The 27,312-nt window shown below is 32.3% G+C and overlaps 1 protein-coding gene across 1 annotated transcript; it reads right to left on the bottom strand.

Annotated features, from left to right (window-relative positions):
- Window positions 1-1,876: 1,876 nt before the first annotated feature.
- Window positions 1,877-26,707, bottom strand: LOC132731799 (neuroplastin-like). The gene is made up of 8 exons (XM_060718061.1): window positions 26,552-26,707; window positions 19,195-19,358; window positions 18,040-18,202; window positions 11,270-11,455; window positions 10,656-10,754; window positions 8,390-8,677; window positions 5,631-5,760; window positions 1,877-4,455 (listed from the first exon to the last, which is right to left on the bottom strand). Exons 1-8 carry the CDS (start codon window positions 26,679-26,681, stop codon window positions 4,410-4,412), a joined length of 1,206 nt encoding a protein of 401 aa, XP_060574044.1. The 5' UTR covers window positions 26,682-26,707; the 3' UTR covers window positions 1,877-4,409.
- Between the last annotated feature and the right edge of the window lie 605 nt (window positions 26,708-27,312).

Below are 27,312 nucleotides of genomic sequence, written 5' to 3'. Positions count from 1 at the left end.
CAAAGGGCAATAACTCTGTAATTAGTGAAGATGGAGTTATGATTCGTGTGCACTGCACTTCCTCTCAATCTGCTTGACCATTGTATGAAGTTATATTGAATTCCAACTATTAGTCTTCAAGTTATGCTTTGGACAAGGAAAAGTATCAAAGGGCAATAACTCTGTAATTTGTCAAAGCGGTGTTATGTTTCTTGTGCACTGCTCTTCCTCTTAATGTGCTTGACAATTGTATGAAGTTGTATTGAATTCCAACAAGTAGTTTTCAAGTTATGCTCCGGACAAGGGAAATACAATGGACGGCTGGACCAACTGACCACCAAGTGACTCCTGTATATACCCCCCCCCCAAACTTAGTTTTGGGGGTATAATAATAGTTACTAAAGAAGTTACTGGTTGCTATGCAAAATAAAAGATTTCCTCGCAAGTCAGTGCCTGCTTCAATGGTAGATTTACTCATTGCTATGGAAAGTTAATGTTTGCTTTGGAAGTCACTGCTTGTTATGGAAATTTATTGTTTGCTATGAAAAATAACAAAGGGCAATAACTATGTTATTACTTTAGATAGAGTTATGGTTCATGTGTACTGCACTTCCTCTTATTGTGCTTGACCATTGTATGAAGTTGTTTTGAATTCCAACCAATAGTTTTCAAGTTATGCTCCGGACAAGGGAAATACAATGGACGGCTGAACCAACTGACCACCAAGTGACTCCTGTATATACCCCCCCAAAACTTAGTTTTGGGGGTATAATAATAGTTACTAAAGAAGTTACTGGTTGCTATGCAAAATAAATGGTTTCCTCGGAAGTCAGTGGCTGCTTAAATGGTAGATTTACTCATTGCTATGGAAAGTTAATGTTTACTTTGGAAGTCACTGCTTGTTATGGAAATTTATTGTTTGCTATGAAAAGATAAATTTTATTTAAAATGTCAAGGTCAGTTAAATCTTTTAGGTCTTATTTAAAAGGTTGTTTTTCCAAGTATGAATATAATCCATTTATTAATTATCAAGTAAGTAAATTATAGCAAAAATAAGTTAAAATTTAATAATTTAACCTTCAATGCCAAGGTCAATTGAGTTTGATATACATAAAGGTATTATCCTAAAGAATGCTGTGTCTAAATATGAAGACAATTCATTCATCAATAAAAAAGTTATTGCCAGTTACAGCAAAAAAGAAATTGAAATGATCTACAAGGTCATTTATGAGTGTAGGTCACATTCTGTCTGATTAACTTGAAGGTCTATCATAAAATATTGTTGTGTTTAAGTTTGAAAAAATAACAATGTTATAGCCACTAATAGCAAAATACAGCAAAAAACAAGCAAAATTTAGACATTTAACCTTGAATTTATGAATGAAGGTCAAGGTTAGTCTGGTCTACTCGAAGGTCTTGTCCCAAGGGTTGTTGGTGCAGAGTATGAAGACAATACATCAAGAACTTAAAAAGTTATGATAATGGTTCAAGTTGCAGATGGCAACGCCAACATGACTGTAAAAATACCCTTTTTTTGCCAAAAAAAAAAAGTCGAGCTGAATAATAGTTTTAAAAATAAAATATTTAAAAAATCTTCTCCAAAATGCTATGCCAAGAGCTTCAACCTGTGGCATTACAGCACCACTGTCACCAACTTTTAAATGAGGAATTATGATGTTGCTGCACTATCAAGAGCTATCGTGGGCCTTTTGTTGTAATAATTAAGTGCATCATTCTGGAACATTCCTTATACTGTACTGGTAAGCATAATGGATTTCAAGCTGATTTTGCATAACTTGTATGATTTTGTATATAATTTTCCTCCTGGAGACAACTTTATTTCTTTCTGTTTCTTGTATATTAACTTTTACAAAACCAATGAAAACAGAACTCAACAAAAATGGGATTAATTTATTTAAAACATATGTTTCTATAGAAATGCATGATACAATGATGTGTGTAAAAATTAACATATAAACAAGCCTTGAAAACTAACACTCCTGTCTTTATACAGTTTAAAATAATAAGATTTGATTATAATGTTACTTTTATCTTTTTGCCATAATTCAAGATTTCAATGCATGATTTTTTTTTTTTTTTTTTTTTGTATCAAAATATAAGCCATCAAAACATTTTTTTTCCATCACACCTTGGCTTCTAATGAATCTCTATTTCAAAACAAAGGTTTGCTAAATGGGATAAAGTAAAACTTATGATGCCAAAGAATTTAATATACAAAAAAGTTTCAGGTACACCAAAATTCTTTTTCATAGAAATAGCAAATTATTGCACCAAGAAAATGTTATACAGCAAACAAGCATGGCTTTTCACAGACAAAATGAACAAACCTTAAAACATTGTTAATAGAGCAATTCAAACCACACCCAAAGAAATTTTGATATATTTTTTTTACAAATAAAAAAAACAAGAGTAAGAATCACACACTACAGTAGAAAATTACCTAATATTAGTAAAGCACAACATTATACAGTGTACACGCTATATTGATAACATTAAATTACTAAGAATTTTTTATTCTATGTTTTATCAACCTACTAACTACATCATAACAATACACTGCCTTAAAATAGACAAATTAGTGTGTTTTTTAACTTTTCCCAGTAAATGTTTACACTTTATATGACAGAACTCAAAGGTACAAATTAATGACACTGAAAATTTAAAGTCTGCTTATATATCTCTGTTTACATCAAAAGTTTGACCAATGACAAAATAACATGTGATTCCATTCTGAAGGTTTTCACGACTTGTCCTTTTTTATTATCACTCAGTTTTCTGTTCAGATAATGAGTGTTTGTAAGAGAACCCCATATCAAAGCTACAATAATATATAGAAAGCAATTCTGACATACCAATTTTGCACTATTATACAAGATGTAATGCAAGAGGCCTAAATGACCTTCAATGCTGGAATATTTCTTGAACAAAATATCAACAGATCACTTGTATGAAAATGATCCACATGAATTTAATAAAAAACAAAAAAAAATGTGAAATTTTACTCTCAATAAAATTCTTTGCTCAGTGAAGTGTTTTTTTTTATATTTTTTCAAATAGTATATTATTGTAAATTAAGCAAAATAACAACTTATTTTAAAACCCAAATGTCTCACTTTCATAAATGAAATTTGCAACAGGAATGTAAAAAAAAAATGATAAAATTAAAAACAGGGTGCAAATTACATTCTGGTATATATAAATAGACACCTAAAAATTTTACAGAACAAAGTTTATCATCAACATGAACAATCATATTCCATTCTATCAGTAAAACAATTAGGCATTGAATGTTATATAATTAATTCAATATGTACAATATTGGTATATGAACAACTGATTCATGCTTGTAGTGTATCAATATTTCATCTAGGACATCCAAATCTGTTTTGATTCCTTCCTCAAAAAATAATGTACATTTGAATTTCTCCATTTTCATATCTTTCTTGTAGGTAATACAACACACTATTCTTAAATGCAGCCGAGTATAATCTGACTTGCAGTGAACAAGCCAACTATTTCCAACATTTCAATGATACGTTATTTCAACTTCCCAAAATCATGATCAGGAATATTTGTTCAATTCTATGGGAAGAAAAGGATAAGATTTAACTGTCAGTAAATTAATGATATTAACCTATTATTTCTTACCAAATATCGTAATAAAATTCTGAATATTTTCAATACACAACTTGGAAGTTTTCAAGAGAAAAAAGCTTTACTCTACAAAATGCATTTGTATACATAGATACAACATAATAAGTACGATGTTAATGTCAAACATGTAATTTCACTCTATCATATGATGCTTATATTAACACATCTTCACAATCAACCTCTATGATAAATGTTTAAACATTTAAGTACTGTATATCTCTAAAATCTGCATTTCAATCTATCATAGTATCATCTACACAGCACTTCCATCATCCTATCATCCTTTTTCATGTACATGTTAAGCAACAGCTTGAAATTATGTAAAAAAGGAATAAAACATAAACATAATTTACCAATAACTAAGTTCATCTTAAAGGATTTGTGATATTTTAAACACAGACTTATAATTTACAGTTGTCATCATGTTACAATAAAATCAACATTAAGTTTTCTATACATTGTATAGCATCATTTCATATTAAGTAAAATGTTATTGTTTTTGAACAAGGATTTATATATTGTTAAAGAGAGAGAAAATAGAAGCTATATTTTACTGTACTTAATATACACATCTTTGTTAAAAAACAAAAAAGAACTTTTTTTTATCAGTAAATTACTGAATGATTTTTTGAGATCTGAAATGAATCACAGTAAGTGACACAATTTAAAATTCATGTTAACATTTTTGGATTTTCTTTGTTTTTATTATCATCTTTCCTATCAATATCACCCTATGTCTGGTGAACTTTGCTAACTTAAGTTCTTCTGTGACGGACATCTTTGTGATCAACTGGGTTCTCCCTAAAAGTACAAAGAAACAATGTAAGTTTCTATATTGTTTTATGTGTTAATATAACAAAACTTTAAATCTTGCAAATAAAATTCTTATAAGTTACAATTACTTTAAAGACTTCAGGAATAATTGTAAACTAGAAGAGGTTTTGTCACAAAGGAACAAGATTTTTTTAGTTCTGGCTGCCATTTTGTGCAATCAAGCAGAAGCTGGCAGTGACATGCACAATTCTGATCACTCCTGTGAAGATTCATTGAAATCCCACCAGCAGTTTGACTATGAAAGCTGGATCACCAGTGACACTCCGATCCTATCCACAATTCAGCACTTACAATTCACAAATCAAACCACAAATCTTTAGTTATCGAGACTCCCATAAAAACATGAACATTAGTTCTAAAACAATTATTTATTTTTCTCATTTTCAATTGAAATACCAAAGTATTATCAAACACTGGAAGTAAATTTTGCTGGTGGAATTAATCAGCATGACTCCTTTTCAGATATTGTTGTAGACAGGATGTGTGATGTCACACTGACAAAATTATTAAATTGAGTTTCGCAAATTTTATAAAACTGTCTTCTATATATGTCACGTTATTATTATTAATATATATATAGCGACTAAAAGTATTTATTTATTTTCATGTCAAAACATAGTTCTCATTCCTTTTTCGAAACTACTGACTTCTTAGCTAAGCATCATGGTTTGTTTACTTCCTGACTTTAGCATAATTCATACTCAAATTATATATTTCTTTTTCACTTTTTGAGTGTGAGAAACAAACAAATAAGATCCCTATCCATGATCTCTGGACAGACGTATATTTGTACTAATGTTTTGATTATCCGAGTACTTGGATACTCTCCCCAGCCCTACTATTTATAGCTCTGCCGCCATTTTGTGCAGCAAAGCGGACTGTGCCGGCAATATTCACAACAAGGTATGGTACTGATCACTCCTATGAAGTAATGGCGAAATCACGCCAGCAGTTTGACCGGTACCTGGACAAGATTTTTCTATTTATAGCTCTGGCGGCCATTTTCTTAAAAGAAAGATAAGTGCCGGCCATATGCACAACAAAGATGGTACTGATCACTCCTGTGAAGTTTGGTTTAAATCTCACCTATAGTACCAATTATTGATAAAAATATGTTATCATTTCAACATCTGACTACTTACTGGTTGCCATCGGCAGCATCTTCCTCTTCAAGTTTCTTGCTTCTTCTCTTCTCATAGACGAGGATAATAACACACAGAACTATAACTTCTGCAACAATACCAAGGAATGGCCAAAGAGCAGCAAGCTTGTCTGAAATATACAATATGTTTTGTTTAACAAGTGCCACTGACAAGATGGTAAACGCTCTACTTTTTTTACTTTTCCTATATATTTCTAGGAAATGATACATGCCAAATAACAAAGATCGGAGCATTATAGTTTTATATTATAATACATCCATGTAAATAAGTTTTCTTATCATAGCGACCCCTGGGGCAGGGCCAATATTGACCATTAGAGCTTGATTTACATAACTTTTGTGGAAGTCAACGAGGCAATACTTTATTAAAAATATCTTAGCTTTAACATAAAATATCTATGCTCACATTGCATTTTATGGGTGAATGTTAGATCCTAATGTGTAGCGTAATTCACTCATGCCCAAAAACTTAACTAAGAATTCAAAGCTTTTGAAATTCAACCATTAAGAAAAGCAGTGGTACTCATGGGTTAACTTTCTGCAACTTATTATATTGGTATTTCTTTTTTGAACATATATTTTTGTGGTGATGTATAATAAAACATAATATCAGCCCTTCAACCCATATCAGTCTTTCCGTTAGAGAAAGACTGCCCACAGAAGTAGTGTTGCAATCAAATTAAAATCAGCTCCAAATTTACGCTACACATTAGAACCTAACATTCACCCATAGACAATCACATTCTTGTGGTCTTTCAAACAACCAATCATTGGCAAGCTTTCATTATTTTGAAGGCGATGCAGTTTCTAATTTCAACCCTTGGAAAACAAATAATGAGTACGTAATTTGCACAATTTCGAGACGTTGTCCATATAGCCGACAGGTAAAGTGGCAAAACAATCTTGCCCATTAAAAATTAACTCTTATTTTTTCAAGTTAAATGTTATAAAATACTTTAAACAAAATCAACAATTTGTTTAACTTCCACCAATAATTAGTATTTAGATACTCCTTCTAATGCCTATCTGTAACAAGAGCTGTCAGAGGACAGTGACGCTCCACTATTCGAAAAAGTTGCTACAAGTGTGTTTCATTGAGTATAATAATGCTTACCTAGATATAAATACATAAAATTGTCCTAAAAGGTACAAAGGCTTGTTACTAAGATGTTTTATCGAGTTAATCACTGTTTGATTATTATGAATGCATAAAATTGTCACAAAAAAAGGCACAAACCCTTCAGTAGTTATGGAGATACCAGCTTACACCCAAAAACTAAACCAAGAATTTCGAAGTCGAAAAAGGGGCATAAATATGCAGAAAAGCAATCAGAGTTATTGGACTTGTGCCAATCATGTTAGATAATCACAGAGAACAGGTGTGTGAAGTTTCAATCCATTCCCTTCATAGGTTATGGAGATACCAGCTTACATGCAAAAACTTAACAACAGTGACACATCAGACAAATGGGTGACTGCATTAGCTCGAATATTCTGCGAATAGTTGAGTTAAAAATGAACAAAGGGCAATAACTACAAAGGGAGGGTTAGGGTTCTTATGCACTGCAGTTCTACTTAGGTAGTTCTATCTACCTACAAAATATTAAGTTGATACTTTTTTATAATTCTATAATAATTCTGATTCAAGTGCAGATAACTCAAAAGTAAAATTGGTGTCACCTACTTTTTTTCCCTTTTTTTGCTCAAAATATTTCTGTCAACAAAGGTTTAAAGACATTTTATTGGACAGTTTTATTTCTGCCTTTATTTTAATTTTATGAAAGCTCCCAAAAATGTTGTTAAGGTAAAAGGACACCATGCATTTACACAGATACTTATTCCATATATTGCTTGTGTCAAACTGGCATTTAAATTACAAATATTGTAAACTGCTTTACTATGAGGTGTGAGGACATTAAAAATACATACATAGGGACATTTAAAACATTAACTAGCAGTAACATTTTGAAAAAGTCCCCTCTAATAACAATCAACATTATAAAGCAATCAACATTATAAAGGTTTATTAGATATATATGTATGATTTCACTGGTATATCACGGCTGACAGCTGCAGCCAAAGGGGCATTTTTTGGATTGTCATTGTTTTCACAAATCATAATAAGTCTGTCAGACAGTTTTGATTGATTGGCATTATAATTATATATGGTTTAAATATTTTACTAAATTTGCCTCGAGCTTTTTACTTAACAAATACTGCATTATTATACATGATGTCTTGAGGCATAAAATATTCCCTTTAACCACCACTGACAGTGTATACATATGAATTCCTAGTTTTAAATCAACTCTCTGACACAACTAGTGATAACTAACTTTCAGTATATTGAAATTAATCTTAATCATAGACAAACTCCTAAATTCAAAGTAACTTTGTGCCTTTATCATAGCAGCTTTTGTGCAAAAATTCCAAACATACTGGAAAAATATCATATATACTTTAATAAGTTGTTTTTATAATTCCAAAGACATTAATTTTTTCACAGCATATTTCATTACTGATGACAAGACTTACAAAAATTAATTTTATAAACTGACAATAAATTTTCACCACTAATATACAATAGTGGCTGGGATATAATTTTAATGTCATAAAATGTTATTGCATTTAAAATATTAATCAAATATTAATTAATAACAATAAACATTTCTAGACAATCAATATGTTAATAGCAACATTACAATTTGCAGGATTGAACTGGAATGGAGGGTAACCTACCTTTTACTCTAACTCTCATCTCAGCTGTAGCATTGTAAGGTGCCACTTCATTTTCAGCCAGACATTTATAGATCCCCTCATCTTCATCTTCGAGAGAATAAATCATCAACTTGCCCATTGCCCCCTCATACTCCAGTGTGTGAATCCTCGTGGTCGTTTCAATCTCTTTTTCATCTTTGAACCAAGACACAGTGGGTGTAGGGTAGCCAGATACTTTACATTTCAGTTCAAGATTATCACCTTGAACCATATTCTTATTGTTGTCATGGGACTCTATTTTTGGACTTGCTGTAAAGATAAAGTATAACTCTAGACTGACTCCAGTATTCTCAACAAAAGATAATTCTAATAACTCCCAAACTGTAAAGTTCTGAAGAAACACTGACAAATAAGGTCAAATGATTTTTTTTTAAAATAAGTAATAGACCCTTGCAAGATTGAACCCTACAGAGTAATGGTCTAGTTACATATACAGTCCAAACTGCCTTAAGAGACCAACAAGGGGAGAAGAGGAAAGTGGTCTGTAAAGACAGGTTGTCTCATAAACCAGAGTCACTTTTGTGCTGTTAAGTTTTTTGAACAAATCTCAAAGCATCCCGAGTGTTTATTCAGTGTATGTTAATACATGTTTAATAAGAGGGCCATGATGGCTCAGAATTCACTCGCCTGTATAATAGAAACTCTCCATGACAAGGAACAAGTACTATTGTAAACTACAAACAAAAGCAGATATAAAATCTTAAACTGATATCACAAAGTTCATATTTGTATCTGAAATAGTGCATGTGTAAAAACATTATTCCTTAATATATACTTATAAAGAAAATCAATGATCCTCCGGGGTGGGGCTAATTTTGACCCTAAGGCTTTTATTTAAAGAAACTTGGTAGACGCTCACTAAAAATTTTCATGCTAAATATCTAAGCTCTAGCTCTTTGGGTTTTCTAAAAGAAGACTTTTTAGATTTTCCTATACACATATAAGGAAAATCAATGATCCCCCCACCTCCCCCTGACGGGGCCAATTTTAACCCCAGGGCTTTTATTTGAACAAACTTGGTAGACACCCATTAGAAGATGTTTCATGCTAAATATCTAAGCTCTAGCTAGTTTTTTCTTTTGGCTGGCATGGCAACCAGAGTTCTGCATGGAATTAAATTCTTTGAACAATTTTTAAAGGTGACCACCAAAGGAACATTCCTGTGAAGTTTGGATGAAATTGGCTCAGCAGTTTATGAGGAGATGTCGTTTAAAGTAAAAGTTTACAGACGACAGACTGACGACGGATGAAAAGTTATCACAAAAGCTTTGTGACAGGTGAGCTAAAAATATTTCTTAACAAAACTGGGTACGAAAATATTGAGTACAAAACTGCAGGAAAAGGAGAAATACATTTTTCCAAGTACAAAAGTGGCACAAATTTTGTAGCAAAAACATGACATGTCTAAGCAAATTTAATATCACATGGGGCCCTACAATGATTACCTGCCACATTAATTTTATCAATCCAAATCGGATTTCAATTCAGGTATGGGAGTTACCTCCCTTTTGTACACATGTCGCTTCCTGCTCCTTTCATTTAAACATACAGCATTGTTGACAACAGCATTTTAGTTTCCATAAAATAAAGCAGAAATATATTGTATTTTAGGAAATCAGAACATCATCTTTTGAAATATCACTTTAACAACAATTTTCTTCATGCATGCATTTTGATACACAAACGTATTTTTGTTTTGATGTGTGTACTGTGACGAATGAATTCTGAAACTCATGCGTATTTTGAATTTTTCCATGAATATTTTATGCTGATATTCATGCTACTTGGAGCTCTGTTAATAAATAATAATATGCCTCAAGAGGACGCATATCGATTAAGTGTTAAAATTTGTAGATGTGATGAAGTCGGTCGCATACATGGGAGGTTTAACAGCCTATCAGGATAATATTTATATAGTTGCTGGTCCCGTCAATCAGGGGGTCGCTTAAGGGAGTTAAATTATATAGTGAAAACTCTTAAAGTGGTCATTGACAGCAGGGGTCGCTTAATCAAGGTGGTTGAAAGGCCAGGTTGATCTGCAGTAAGAAAATAACATTTTCTATTGTTTGGTTGGGTGATAAAACACATGTTACTTAACTGGTATCACTATTCAGGTATAGGCTGGCACTAACCTTCTATAAGCTCCCTGAATTGCTTCCTCTAATGAAATAATAAAATATCCCAGGCAAGATTCCCATAACAGTGGGTAAACATAAATTGAACTCACCTTTAAGGTAAGACGGTTTGGTACGAACAGTCTGTTTCTCCACCTCGGAGGTAGGGAATATAACTACTACACATTGGTAAGCTCCTAAATCTGCTCGTGCTGTAAAGAGTATTATTTCAATTGGTTTTATATAGAAAACAGAGCTGTAAGGAGTAGAAAAAAACCTTCACTTCAGGCAAATACCAGATAACTTGTAAGTCATGTAACTATATAAATATTAATATAAATTTAGTTAACATAATTAACTGTTGAATGTAATGACATTTTTCACACTATAATATTATTATTGAATTTTCACTAACGTTTGAATGCTTCAGAGGCAATCTTATGTTCAGTACATCCTAACATGTACATTCAAATGTTTTAGGAGAGCTTAAAATTTTCTTGTCTTACACATTCCACTTATGTAACATTAATACTTTACTATAACTATAACTATAATATATATACCATAACATATATCTAAAGAATACTTTTAAGAGGCTATATCCTTATGCCAATATAGGGCTGCTCTTTGTACCATTTTGAATCAATTAGTTCATGTAGGCACTTTGAACATTTTACTTTATATCATTTGTTTTAAGTAAACAAGTGAATTGAATAACAGTTATTACTTGGTTTGAAGATTTGCAGTGTGTTGTTGCTTATTTTATATTTATCACCATCTACAAGGCTTGTCCCATCTCGTTCCCAGGAGATTGTATAGTCAACATCAATTGTGACAGCTTTGATGTTTATATCACATGGTAATTCAACAGTGTCACCATCTTTCCCTGGTAGCTCCCCATCACCTCCACTAGCTATACACAATCAAAAATTCATGTTAAATAATATAAATATCAACGATCCATCTATCACTATAACAACAGTCACGATACAGCATGTACAAGTATATAAAATGATGATCATATAGTTCACACTAGATAACTTGCAGCAATGATTCAGTGCTTCAAAGTGACATCGAAAAATACTTAACACATTATACAGACCAGCCTTTCTAACAAATTGATAATGGTTCAACCTTTAAGATGTGAGGGAGGGAGCATGTTTAAGCAGAACTAATATTGAAAAGTTCTTCTGAACTAAAATATCAGTCTTATATTAAATATTATGTACTTTAATATTAAAAATTTATTATTACAAAAACTATTTGCAATAATATCCGCTTTATTTCTGCTTTCTGGATAAAACCAATGATATTTTGTTCAACAATGTTCCATTTTTCAAACTTTTTGGTACATTTAGCTTTCATGTATTTAATAGGTATCAATATGTTTTTGTTAAAATGCCATTGTATCGATATCGATCTTTAAGGTAATCAGAATCATGTTTTCTTTAATGGTATGTTTGAAGGACAGGTCACTTTTCAAGAATTTAAAAATACTTCAAATTATGTATGTATTTATAAATGTTAAGCATTTAATAAGTACATTTTTACATTAGTATAGTAGAAAGTAAATGCAGCATGGCACATAATTGACAATCTAACATTGTCTTATTGTATGACATATATATCTTTCTCAAACCAGGTGTTTAAGACATGATACAATCATGTATTTCATGTTTTGTTAATTGTGTGACCTTGCAGCGTAAATAAGGACAACTCATGTGTTGCTATTTTCCAAATGCATTTCAGCAATTTTTTGAAAATTTAAGCAAGTGCTCATTTCTACAAATAACTATCTATATTTTCTTAAGTGGAATCATTTATGAACTTTTATACAGTTTTGGTTTTGTTTAGTAACTAGTCCCTGCTCATCTTTCATGATCTATAAATAGAATATTGATATGACTGTGACTGTGAGTGACCTTCACTACTGATAGCAAGTTATACATGTTTATTATTCATCCTCACACTTCTCTATGTCTCTACTTATACAAATATCAAATATCATACATGAAACATTATTATTCATGTTCTTAAAACCATACTACAAATATGGATAGTTTAATAAGCTACACACTTGAAGATACTGATTTTTTTTCATAATGATTGGTTTATTTACTGCTCACTATATAGCTTACTATAAAACATCACACTGCATATATATTTTTTAAGTATATAAGCTATATCTCAGCTGCCTGCAGTTTTGTTTGATTTTTTTTTTTAAATATTCCAAAATGCCTATATGTAAGAAATATGTTGATATATTTTTCCTTTTGAGCAAATGGCACATGCACAAAATTACTGATATAAAAACTTACTTAAAATAACAAAATAATGTTTTGTTCCTGAACATTTTATTCTGTTTTATAATGCACAGTTTTCTTGTGTGTTTATTAATATTCTATGTTACAACTCTTTTGGGAATCAACCATAATAGCATGGACACAACAAAATTGTACTGTTTTTAAATTTTATGAAATTATTTTATTACATACAGCTTTAGAACACTTTAAATTTATTAAACTTCTAGTAAATTTCACTCAAACACACAATTTTAAATTCAAAATGCAACTTTCAGTGGTACACATCAGTTATTCTGTCAATAAGTTGTTTGTTGTTTTTTTTTCATTTAGTTCAATTTTAATTGTTATTATTAATGATTTTTTCCTGTGTCCCTTAAAAAAGGATTTTTCTACTTGAAGTTTTGGAGAGTAAATTTACTTTTTAGGATAAGGATTTAAACCCAATATCAGTCATAACATTTTTAAATAGCATCAACAATGCTTTTAGATCAAAATAAGTCTCAGTTCATCACTTGTTTTAACAATATTTAGTGCACCACCTTCTTTGACCAGTATAACGTTCAAAAGATGTGTGCCTAAATACACTTGCTAAATGCATTTTCATCAAAAATAATTAAGCTCTTTTTGAGGCCAAAAACATAAACCAGTACATGTACATGTAATAGTACATGTACCAAATGCAATTAAGTAAATCATACTTTATAATTAATATGATGTATATAATTAGCAATCAATTTAAACATATATCATCTGAAGGCTGATTCATATCTCAATTCCTTCCTCAATCACTTCTTTACAATTGAGAAACATTATAAAATCATATGCATCTTATTTACCTATTCATACATGTATATTGTTTCCTTATACATCATCTCAACAAGCTAATAATTTTAAGTCAGGTCATTATCTAGAATATTGGTTAGTGGTAGATAATCAGTCACCAAATGTTTGTTTGTTTGTTTGTTTCATTTTATGCCTGTTTCCAACAGTATTTTAGTCATATAGACGGGTAGTTTCCTAACCATCGTTCCAGGAGAGTTACACCAGTACAAGACTACCTTCTTCCGCGCTAAACTACCAAAGCATCTCCCAGGGATCGAACCCACGCCAGAGAAATGTATAAATGTGTAATACAATGAATACAATATATTGATGGCCATTACACAGTGGTAACTGAATATAATTATACAGTAACCAAACTGAATGCCTACATACCTACATGTTGTCTGTAACATTTTTAGTGAACTTAGAAAAAAGTTCAGCAAACAAAGGGCAGAGAAGCTGGGGATAAGTTATGGTAATAAAGATAACATGCCAATTTATCATCTGACCAAGTTTGGACATGTTTGTTACTTACTGGTTTATAAAAACCCTGGGATATAGTTTGTAAGGATTAGTTTTTATGCAACACCATTGTAGCAAACTTATGTTTAAAGACCAAAATTGTGAATACCAAACTGAAAATGAAGACATAAAGTTCTGTAATAGGAACTTAACTCACACTGAACTTCAGTGAATCAAAATGTATATATACATTTCATGACAATGATTTTAATTAAAATAGTTTCCCTTAAACAAAATCAAATTTCATTATTGAAATGAAAGTCATAACAAAACATATATTTGATATTTGTTTTAAGTAGAGCTATAGATACTTTATTTCCCTCGCACCTTCATTCTTTCCATCTCATGATAGCCAATTGCATGTTGCAGCTACTGTGTAGCAGGAGACACAAATATCATTAACAGGGCAAAGGAAGATTTTTATTCCAGGGCCATAACTCCACAAACAAGAGCCATCACCAGGCCAGGGCAACGCTCATCTTTTTGATTTTTCCCAAAAACAAACAAGAGGGCCATGATGGCCCTAAAATTGCTCACCTGAACAGAAAAACATATAGGGAAAAATCAATGACCCCCTCACGGGCCCAATTTTGACCCCAGACACCCAATAGAATATGTTTCATACTTAATACCTAAGCTCTAGCTCTTTGGATTTTTAAAAAGATTTCATAGGTCTTTATTATATACATATAAGGAAAATCAATGACCCCGGGGGGCTGGGCAAATTTTGAACCCCGGCTTTTATTTGAACAAACTTGGTTGACACTCACTAAAAGATATTTCATGTCAAATATCTTAGCTCTAGCTCTGAAAGATTTGTTTAAGTCTTGTCTTTAGGTTGCCATGGCAACGAGAGTTCTGAATGGAATTAAATTCTTTGAACAACTTTTAAAGGTGACCATCAAAGGAACATTCCTATGAAGTTTGGATAAAATTGGCTTCGTGGTTTATAAGATGTCATTTAAAGTAAAAGTTTACGGACTGATGATGGACCGACGATGGCCAGACCCCAGACAAAAAGCGATCACAAAAGCTCACCATGTCACTTTGTGACAGGTGAGCTAAAAATTATCTGTTGCCAGAATTAATAGTAAAATAATCTGACCTTTTGATAATGGTGTCACATTTCGAAACTGATGACACATTTTGATATGGTGTCACATTTTGATACTCAACATGACTTTGTATACCTTGTTTAAAGTGAATAGCTTTGATACAGAACTCAACAAAATGTTAACCAATGCCAACCAGAGACATAGCTCCACTATTCTATATTATAAAACTGGGCATAAAAATCAAATGATATTTGAGCCGCGTCACAACAAAACCAACGTAATGTGTTTGCGACCAGCATGGAACAAAGCCAGCCTGCGAACCTGCGCAGTCTGATCAGGATCCATGCTGTTCGCTTACAAACCCTATTACAAGTAGAGAAACTGATAGCCAACAGCATGGATCATGATCAGACTGCGGGGAGGCGCAGGCTGGTCTGGATCCATGCTGGTCGCAAACCCACTATGTTGGTTTTGTCGTAACGCGGCTCATTTATTCCATTTCTCATTTAATATCTATCTAAAAGCCTGCACAAGACTGTGAAGCAGTTTACAGAGATATGTTCCTAAATTTCAAAAATGTATAAAAATCAATCAAATTGCAATAAAGAATCCTTATCCCAAAACAAAGTCAGTATCTTCATATCGTACACTTCATTTTGATAACTCATTTAAATTCCTTAGTTGGTACTTTAATTTGAACTATTTCTTTGTTGTAACCTAGCGTACATTAAACCTTTACTTTGTACATATTTAATCTATATTCATCTGACATATAATTCAACCTGTAATCTTCTTCATAAAACTATTTTAAAGCCACTAGCCTCCAGATGGTAAAACGAAAATAATGAAATAAAATTTCAAGTAAATGGTAAATTATAATTTAGTTAGGATTTGTTTGTTTCATTATATGCCTTTTTCCAACAGTATTTCAGTCATATAGGCAGGTAGTTTCCTAACCATAGTTCCTGGAGAGTTACACCAGTACTAGACTACCTTCCTCCGCGCTAAACTACCAAAGCATCTCCCGGGGATCGAACCCACGCCAGAGAAGTAACTGAATTAGAAGTCATCGAGGCGGTCTTTTATTTAGTTAGGTTAATTATAAATGTAAATCTATTATTACTGATTTTAGGGAAAATATTTTTGGGCTACATGTTTTACAAAAAAAAGTAAAGTGTAAAGTGCAAGAACTTTACAAATACAGAATAAATCCACAAGCAAACCCAAAGGTGCATAAGTACACAGTCATGCTAACCAACATTCTTGTAAACTTTCAGGCCTACAGGTGAAATATTTCCTGAGCTATGTATGAACAACTTGAAAATTGCAAATTACTCTGACAAAACATATATATTCAAAAGCAAAACCCTAGGTGCACAACTTCACATGCTGATCAACATTCCTGTAAAGTTTCATGACCTTTTTAGCTTTTGCCTAACATGTTGAAAATTGGAATTTTTTACTAAGTCAAGGGCAATAAATCTAACAAAACAAGAACAAGAGCCGTTTGAACCGGGTGATGCTCCCAGACTAGGAGTTGGACACAGAAAAGTATATCTTTGGTAGTTTCAGAGTTATGTCCCATACAAAGCTCAAAGTGTGATAATTCCAAACTTAGGCAATGCAGAGTTACTGTTCTTTTCATAGCACTTCTACTCAATTAGATCTATCTACCAATTTGCGCGTGACACATCGTCTCAATTGGTGATCATTTCTGTGAAATAGTTGTTAATCCGACTTCAAATAACCAAGTTATGGGCCGAACACGATTTTTGTTCAAGGTTATGCAGTGACCTTGATCTTCAAGGTAGCAACCCATATGTTGCGCATGACACGTTGTCTCAATATGGTCATCATTTCTGTGAAATACTTGTAAAATCTGACTTCAAATAACGTAGTTATGGGCCAGATACGATAATGCTTCAAGGTCATGCTGTGACCTTGACCTTCAAGGTAGCGACCAAAATATTTAGCCCGACATGTTGTCGGAATATGGTGATCACTTCTGTGAAATAGTTGTAAAATTCGACTTCAAATAACTTCAAATAATAAGTTATGGGCCGGACACTAATTCGGGACATACGTACTGACGGACAGACAACCCTGCGACTATATGCTCCCCTGAAATTTTTCGGGGAGCATAATAAATCCACAAGCGAAACCCCAGGTGCACAACTTCACTTGCTGAGCAACTTTCCTGTACGATTTCATGACTCTTAGTCAATTCTTCTTGCGACACAAGTTGAAAATTGCAAATTTTAAATAAATCAAGGGCAATACCTCAGCTGTTCAACATTCCTGTAAAGTTTAATTACCCAAGGTCAAATACTTTTTGAGCTACAAGGGAAACAAAATGAGAACAGCTGACGGACGTTCTAAGGGGTCTGTAAAAATGTTGCTACTCAATTGTTCTTTTTAGCCACACAAAAATAAATAGCCACATAAAAGCATTATAAGATGAATGACATCAAAGAGAAAGAACAGTTACCTATTGTCCCTCTTGCCACATTATTACTGTCCAGTTAGAGCGAACGTTCCAACATTCTGGGTTTAGGAACTATTTTCTTTGTTTTCTTACGGGCTTCTAGCCCCATAAACCCTTTGATCACCAAATGAACCTATTGTTCTCTTTACTGTTATATAGCCCCTAAACCCAAATGTTTGCTCTGACAGACGGACCGATGGACAGACAGACGGACGGAGGGTAAGTTTAAATTCCCTTTGGTAGGGGACTAATAAAAGCAATAGAATGATTAAGGTAAAATGGTAGAAATAAACAAAATTATTGATCTTACCAGTAAATGTCATAACTTCAATTGAATCCATTCCGTTGTCTGTACCTCTCTGAGCACGGCATTCATATTTACCCTTGTCATTGGCATCAGTTACATTTTTGATCAATGTTGTTGTGCTCCTATATAAGTCCAGATCTACTATAACACTCTCACTTACACTTACCTGTCATAAAAAACAACAAGCATTAAACTTCTTTAAAAACATTTATATATATGTTACAATATGGCACTGAAGCAATCATTGATGCAATTCATTGTCATTATAATTTCCTTTGTTAAATCACTTCTTACTTTTGTCAAGGATGCCAACAGGTAATGGAAAATGAAAGCAAGGGGATGTGAGGGCAAATGAAGGCCCCCATGCAGGTCAAGGGCAGGGGGCGAAGGCCCCAGCAGCTTCTGGTTTTTCATCCTTTCAGACTGATGGTCTAGAATTCATTTCCTTTAAGTGCTTTATCAAACATTTTCATTACCTAATATCACTTTTGCTAATCTGCCGACATTTTGTTTTTCTTCCTTCAACCACTACATATGCTATGTTACGATTGGTCGGTATATATAATGCTATCGTTCCTTGGCTTACTATAATAGCATCAATAACTGAACATATCCCAAAGGCGGTACAGTCTAAATATTTACCATCGGACAATACACTGTAACAAACTCTGAGATAGAGATTTACATCGTTCACAAAAGTGGTCCTGGCGACCTAGAAATCCAGACCATCCTTAAAAAAATGTTTGTTTGCAGTAACCCGACCCAGAATTTTCAAGGTGGGTAGGTAGGTCAATTTTTTTTTTATTGAACTGTACACACAATGTACTCCCAAATAAACATGGAATTTCAAAATGCTGGACAATATATGCTTTGATAATCTGGTAACAATTAATAAATTGATAACTGAATTCTAATTTAATAAGAACTACATTTTATTTTTCTATTTACTTTTAAAAGAACAAAAACAAAGCACAAGGCATAATTTTCTGATTCAAAAAAAAAATTTGTTTATCCATACCATGAAAAAAAATTTGAGTAGGGGCAAATTTTGTGAGTCGGTTGCGTTACTGCAAACAAACATTTTTTTAAGGATGGCCCCACGGATTATTGGCATTCCTGTTTTGTTTTAACAATTTCATTTATAAGAATTTTTCTTACATGATATCCATTATGTGTGCCTTCTGGAAGCAAGTTGTCATCTTTATAAAATTCAGCTTTTACATTAGGTTTTCCTGTGAATTCTACAACACAATCCAGTTTTAACTCAGCTCCCTCAAGTATCAACTTATATGTCTTTTCAGGAATAATTTTTAGATCTATACCTGTAAATAGTATAGAATATCATATACATATTGTTATATACTGCAGAGATGCCAAATATCTAGTTATACTAGTATATTATACACATATAACAAGTAGTTCAAAGATGTAAAAGATGTATATTCATGTGTGATTTGGTTAGACCAACTGATAGAAATCTCTTCTTTCAACCAGTAAATGTTATTTATATCTCACTTCATAATGTCAGGGTTTTTTCACCAAAATATTCGGCGAAATTTAGCCCCATTCCCCCTCAAAATAGTATGTTTTTTCCCTGCTCAAAGCTGAAATATCCCCCTATACGGCAGCCCAAATTTTGCCTGCAATGAATACCATTTCTTTTGCAACTTACTGTCAAAAAATGGGTCAAAGACAGAAAAGGCCGGGTTGCATATGTATACAAAATATCATGAGGCTGTGATGTTACGGAAAAAATTTTCAATTGACCCATTAATGTCGAAAATTTAATTCAGTAAGTAAACAGGAAGTGGATTAGCTATACACCTAAAATCGAATCCCACAATATGGGACCATGTGTCAATGCTGTATGCCAAATATCAAGAGGCTGTGATAAGTAGTTGCTGAGAAAACTGTTACGAAAATTTCCTACCATTGACCATTAATGTCAAAAAATCTAACTAATTTAACTAAGTGAATAAACAGGAAGTGGATGAGCGACAGACCTGAAATCAAATCCCACGGTATGGGACAATGTGTCAATGCTGTATGCCAAATATCAAGAGACTGTGATAAGTATTTGATGAGAAAACTGTTACGAAAATTTCCTAGCATTGACCATTAATGTCGAAAAATCTAACTAATTTAACTAAGTGGATAAACAAGAAGTGGATGAGCGACAGACCTGAAATCAAATCCCACAGTATGGACCATGTGTCAATGCTGTATTGCCAAATATCAAGAGGGCTGTGATAAGTAGTTGCTGAGAAAAACTGTTACGAAAATTTCCTACCATTGACCATTAATGTCAAAAAATCTAACTAATTTAACTAAGTGGATAAACAGGAAGTGGATGAGCGACAGACCTGAAATCAAATCCCACGGTATGGGACCATGTGTCAATGCTGTATGCCAAATATCAAGAGGCTGTGATCAGTAGTTGCTGAGAAAACTGTTACGAAAATTTCCAACCATTGACCATTAATGTCAAAAAATCTAACTAATATAACTAAGTGGATAAACAGGAAGTGGATGAGCGACAGACCTGAAATCAAATCCCACAGTATGGGACCATGTGTCAATGCTGTATGCCAAATATCAAGAGGCTGTGATAAGTAGTTGCTGAGAAAACTGTTACGAAAATTTCCTACCATTGACCATTAATGTCGAAAAATCTAACTAATTTAACTAAGTGGATAAACAGGAAGTGGATGAGCGACAGACCTGAAATCAAATCCCACAGTATGGGACCATGTGTCAATGCTGTATGCCAAATATCAAGAGGCTGTGATAAGAAGTTGCTGAAAAAACTGTTACGAAAGTTTTTTTCCCCGCCCGCCGCCCGGACGCCCGCCCGCCGCCCAACATTCACCATACTATAACCCGGATTTGCACCAGTGCAACCCGGCCAAAAATGTTTTATTTTATGCCTGTTAGACTTACTGTTGAGCAAGGTAGGTTGTTTACAAGTTGTTCTTGGGTAGGTAAAAGGAGCTACTCTCAGCGTCCCCCCTTCCCCCAAAAGTGAAAAAAAACACTGAATGTGTATATAAAATGTTGTAAGGTACAATAGAGATTTCATGATTAAACTGGTATTTTCATACATTTGAGAGTGGCTCATAACTTGAACAGGATCTTTTTATACTGACAGTAAATGTAAAAAAAACAACATGTTGGTTATCTATTAAAGGCACTCAACTCTAAAACTTATGTTAAATGATTTCTTTCAATATTATCATCAAATAGTTAAAATTAAAATTGCTGATGTAAAAGTATCATAAAAGATTAGTATCTTGTGTTTAATCTACCGATCTTCCAAATATATAGTCTAAGAGTTAAATTCTAACATTGGGGAAGAATACTGAAATCATCAAAATTCGGTCACCATCAGTATCCATTTCAATTTTTACACCAGTAACTGTTATTTTTTTGTGTTAAAATATATTTCCCAAAAAGTTTTTTTTAATATGATAAAAATATAAATTTTTATTTTTAATATATAGAAAAACTAGAGGGTTCATTTAAAAATACATATATAGAGGGATATTTTTTGTTTTGCATGTAAGATTCAAATAAATTTCACTGAGTGAACACCAGATGCAATATTTTCACGAGTGGCGTAGGCCACGAGTGAAAATATAATAGCTGGTGTTCACGAATGAAAATATATTTCAATCTTTATTATGTAAAACAAAAATAAATTTTTTTTATTTTCATGCTTTTTAAGTGATTTTAAGAATTTTTACTGATTTTTGCCGCGTTACGTCACGCATTCTCCTTTGTGACGTCATCACATCATGACGTCACATAATCAATTTTGAAATATAGGTCTGTTAAATTTCTTTAATTTTGTTACGTTTTTAACATGATGGTATGATGACATCGATTTTCTTTTCCTAATATAGAAGCAAAATTTACGCACGACGGCATTAATTTTTTCTGCCTGTTATTCCATTTAGTTATGATTTTTTCTTTTTCATCCGCATTCAGATATAGTCCGGCTACAGTGAAAATTATATTTTATAAATATCACTAGTGGTTTATCAGAATATAATCATCTGATATATTACAATAAAACACTGGAAAGCATGAAATAAAATATTATAAACTTATGAAATGCTTTCGACATTTTACAGAAGAAAACTTCACATGTGATAGATATTTATAACCTACTAAAAGAGTATAATTATTATATAAAATCATTTAAAATCAAACTTAGGTACATTGTATATATGCTAATTATTATTAAAATATGAAAGATATCTTTAAATAGATGAAGTGAAGGAGAAATTTAACATAAATCCAAATTGCCGAATTCTACTGGTTAACCATACTATAGGCCTTATTATCTAAGTCATAACTTTACTTAGATTATTTAAGATTACCACTGAATTAATATTGTTAACAATGAATGAAAAGCAGATATAATGTCATAATATTAAATGATATCATAACATTCATACCTGCATGCCTGAAATAGTGCAAATGTTATTAAGGTTTTTTCATATATAACATTTTATGTTTTTACCCCAGATGACCCATATTCAAACTAAAGCTAGAAATCATTTAAACAACCTTTCTAAAAAAATTCAAGGATATTTGGGTAAACAAATATTACATCTATAGTGTTAACAAGGTTTTCCCATATTTGAGCTGTGTCCGCTACTTTTTAACCCCCAGATGACCCATTATGCAAATCATACAAACAACTTTTCTGACAAATTGTATGCATATTTGGACTAAAAATGTAACCTATGGAGTGATAACAAGGTTTTTCCATTTTTGGTCTGTGTGAGCTAGTTTTTCACGGATGTTCAAACTTGTCGAGCTACAAAACATAACAAATTTCAGGATAAACAGGCTGAAAATATTACCTCTAGAATAAAAACAAGTTTTAAAATTATGGCAATTTAACTTAAATTCAATAATTTGGAGAAAAAAACAATATGAAAATTTCAATAATTTGATGTTCAAAGTCAAGGTCATTTATGAGTGAAGGTCAAGGTCTGTCTGGTTAATCTAAAGCGTTATCCTTTAAGATTATTATGTTCAAGTTTGAAAACAATCCATCCAAAAATAAAGTTATAGACGATACTAGCAAGAACAAGCAAAATTTGGACATTTAACCTTGAAGGTCAAGGTCATTTATGGATGAAGGTCAAGGTTAGTCTGTTTAACTGAAAGGTCTTGTCCTAAGGGTTGTTGTGGCCAAGTATGAAGACAATACACTAATAACTTATAAAGTTATGATCCTGGTAAAAGTTTGCGGACAGCAACGGCAACACCGCAAGAACTATTACAATTAGTGATGGAAATCGGATGAAATTTGTCCCAATCGATCATCAGTTCAATCGGATGGGCCATAATCAATAACTTTTTGAATAAAGTCGCGTTAAAAAGAAATAGGGATGACACATTTCTTCCCAAGGCACTCAATTATATTCAGTAACATGAACTACATTTAGCATTTTTCAACACAGTTTTAACCTTATATAGTCATAATTTTACGAAATAGATTTTATTTTTTCAATGGATGTCAAATAATAACATTCACATAACATTATATTTGTATTGTTTACATCATGTATTGATCCTGTTCAACTCTAAAGTGTCTCAGAGATAATTTTTTTGCGACCGGCAAAGAAAATTACCTTCAGAATTAATTCCCTTTGATACTTTAAACATTTTCGACGACGTCGCTGAACAATTTTTTGTGAATCGATTATCATCGCTTTACATAACAGTAACTGATTTTTGGTGACTTGCGACAATCGGAACATCACTAATTACAATACCTCTACCTTTTTTTTTTCAAAAAAAAAAGAGTAGTCAAGGTAAAAATTAAGGTAAGCTACATAGGATTTCTGGTTGAAAGCATGGGAGTTTGAGCCACTTGAATAATCATTACAGTCTCTATAGTGATAAATATGGGAAAATCCATTGGAGCATTACAATTATGAAGCAATATTCAAATTGTTAAAGGGCTTAACATAACAAGAACTACTTAAAGTATGAAAGTTTCAGGTGCTATATGCATAAGTTTCAGTTGCTATATGCATATACGTATGAACTTATTGTGCAAACTTGTTCAGTGTTCAATTGTATATATTTGCTTTGATAATTAAAACAAAATGAATGTTGAATATTAATTTAATTGTAAACCTGAGCATGCATTAAATTGAAAAACCATCTGCAAATATAATTACTAATTTATAGTCGTATTTCTTTTTAATATGAGCCTATTTAATATTAAATAATTAGATCTCAATGATATCTGAACACCTGTTGACTCACTAAGTAAGTAAATAATAAACTCAAAATGTCAACATATTACACAAAGAATTTACCAAATATTTATCATATTTATGATATATTGTTAGGTTTAAAAAATTTACCCTATTAACCATAAACTCCTTATTTTCAATGTACAACTTGGGGAAATACTTAAACTGTGTTTGAAATATATCAAGCTTTGATACTATCTTCATGTACTAGTATAACATTACCTTACTCTTAAGAAAAACAAAATAAAAACATGTTGCATTCGCACAGTATTTTCTTGTTTCCTAACAAATACATGTGTTCTAGTTTTCTTTCCAACAGCATTATTTCCAAAATCATTATAAACTTAGAACAGAATTCACCATTTTCAACTATATTTTGCTGTTATAACAGTCACGTGCAATAAATCCTCTAGTTAAAATCACACATGTACAAAGTCATGTACATGCATGAAACTCGTGTAAAATGACAATTACCAGTAATACTACATGTTTACAATACAAAGGAATTGGAAGGGAATGATAATGACAGTCATTTAGGAATGCAGTTTTAGTGTAAATATGTTAATAGCTTTTAAATATGAATTTAGACATGTTTTTGTAAATAATATGCTTTTCTTATAATGGCACTGCAAGCAAACCTAAAGAACTCTCACCAAAAATAAAATAATCTCACCTGTGACATCTGTAATAATTCAAATTTCAGACATGACAACAAACACTTTGTATTATATTATATATATAAGTAAGATGTACTGTCTTTTATATCATGTTTTAACCTGACCACAGATCAGATCATTTTTTCGGCAGAGGGGTGTTTACCCCTCCAACACAAGAGCAAGGGCTAAAATGCAAATTCTAAAATATTTTTCGGGTAAAATTAACATAAAATTTTAAAATGAAATCATTTATTATGATAATTATGCATATATGCCCTCTTTGTCTAGCATTTAATGAGTAATAAGAATAAGTTATCATTATGAGAGTTAAAGAGAAACTGATTATGTAATACATGTATGTAGTGTGTGTTTACGATCAAGAGCCACATTCAACTGTTTCTTACTTATAAAATCAAACATATCAAAGGAAGAATATTGTATTAAAGAATACTCCTAGAAACTACAGTCAACTCCACTTAATGACTTATAATGAACTAGCTTACCCTACAGTACTAGCTTACCCTACAGTACATTTGATGACCTAATTACTTTAAAATATTCAATATTGATGTTATAACTTATAATTTATCAAACACACTTACAAAAAATAAAAAAAATATTCATAATGATGTAAAAAATAACTTATGACTTTGAAACATATATTGATCAGATCGGACTGAATATAACCATGCTAACATTTAGTGGCGTGAACACCTATATTTTGATGACGTCACAGGGTGAATCGAATATCACGTATTGATGGGTAAGCGTCCAGCCGAGCAAGACAGTCATGGTTGACATGTTCAGATGCTCTAATCTTTGAGCAGTTGTTTTTAGAAGTAATTTAAAGTTTTTGAACTTTTAGATAATGAATTTATTTAACAAATGCACTTATTGAACTGTATGTATGTCTGATATTTGTTGTGCAAGTGCTGCTTTTTGTGCAATTTTTCCAAATAAGAGACACAAATCGACGAGAGAAAAGCATATACTCGGTTCCTATGATATCAAGGGTTCTATGATATCAAGGTATTTAAATTTTCTGTGACTGCTAGTTAAAGCAACACATGATGATGCTAATATTTGAGAAGTAAAATACACATTAGTGGTTAGTGGTAGGATTATGAATACCAAGCATTATTTGTAACATTTTACATAGGGAGTTTGAATGATTGTGCATGTTTATTGTTTTTCATTTTGCTATGGACTTTGAAATAGATATCTTTAGACGTTAAAGCGGATTTGACCCATGTAAAAAATAGCTTCAAATCCGCGGTTACGTCTAAAAATTTGGACTAGAATAGACCCCGGGTTCATTCCGTTTTCTATCTGTCTATAGTGCATTATATACAAGTTTTACCTTTGAAATATACATAGGGGTCTAATCCAGGAGATTGCCAAGTACATGTGCTGGGATTAACAAATATGCATTTTATTTGGATTTTTATGGCGTTTTGAGCTCCACACCCTAAGTGTCTGTGATCAGCTGATTGATTTCGCATGTTCACATCAGACAAATTTATCGTTATTACTATTCTAAAACTAACCGGAAAAAATCCTTTAAAATAACAAACTTACTTCCTTGCCCAAAGACGGATGAAATATACACAAGACACAGAATTAAACTTAATTTCCACATCTTCGTTCTTGAACCCGTTCTAGGACTATGGCTGTCAAAATAGAAAATGGCTGCTTTAATTATGCGCATGCGTCAACTGTGATGTAAATGGGATCGATTATTATTTTCATTTAATTTCTTATCGCTTAAAGCTATTTGAAATATTCTGGTGCTTTCGAATTTATAGGCAAGAAATAATGCCACAAATACCTACCTTCTTTTTATAAGTATTAATACTATCACATCTTTTCAACCATGTTCGTTATCGCAACTTTTCGGCCCTTTCCGTCAGTCTTCGGTAAAGGGAAGTAGCCGCTGCGATGAGTTTGTCTTCGGATAGTCTGGATTACCTGCCCCTGTTACTACGTTTAACCAATATTATGACGGCTGTATATTACGGAATGCCGTTAGGGCCATCGCCTATGAATGTGTTGATCTGAAAAGCGATAGACGATAGTACGATGGTGAAAACGCGAAGTCACGAAACTACGATGGTGAAAACGCGAAAGTACGATGGTGAAAACGCGATATCTAACGATGATCATCGTACTATCGCGTTTTCATCATCGTACTATCGCGTTTTCATCACCGTAGTATCGTACTGTCGCGTTCTTACTAGTACTGAATTATATTAAAAATGAAAAAGGTCAGATAAACTGCTATGAAATTTTGAATAAAAGTGAGATAAGGTGTTACATTCAGGCCTATACTCTAATTAAAA

The sequence above is a fragment of the Ruditapes philippinarum genome, unplaced genomic scaffold (assembly GCF_026571515.1).
Source record: "Ruditapes philippinarum isolate M1 unplaced genomic scaffold, ASM2657151v2 ctg63_1_1_1_1, whole genome shotgun sequence".
NCBI lineage: Eukaryota > Metazoa > Mollusca > Bivalvia > Venerida > Veneridae > Ruditapes > Ruditapes philippinarum.
This window is presented reverse-complemented; position numbering and strand designations above follow the sequence as displayed.

What these genes read in the sequence shown, in the direction of transcription:
- LOC132731799 (XM_060718061.1), bottom strand. Translation starts at nt 26,681, where the DNA reads ATGCGCATAATTAAAGCAGCCATTTTCTATTTTGACAGCCATAGTCCT. An exon ending in GCACACATAATGGATATCAT is followed by an intron (nt 18,203 to 19,194) that starts GTAAGAAAAATT and finishes TTTTTATGACAG; the next exon opens with GTAAGTGTAAGTGAGAGTGT. An exon ending in ACTGCAAATCTTCAAACCAA is followed by an intron (nt 10,755 to 11,269) that starts GTAATAACTGTT and finishes TACTCTTTACAG; the next exon opens with CACGAGCAGATTTAGGAGCT.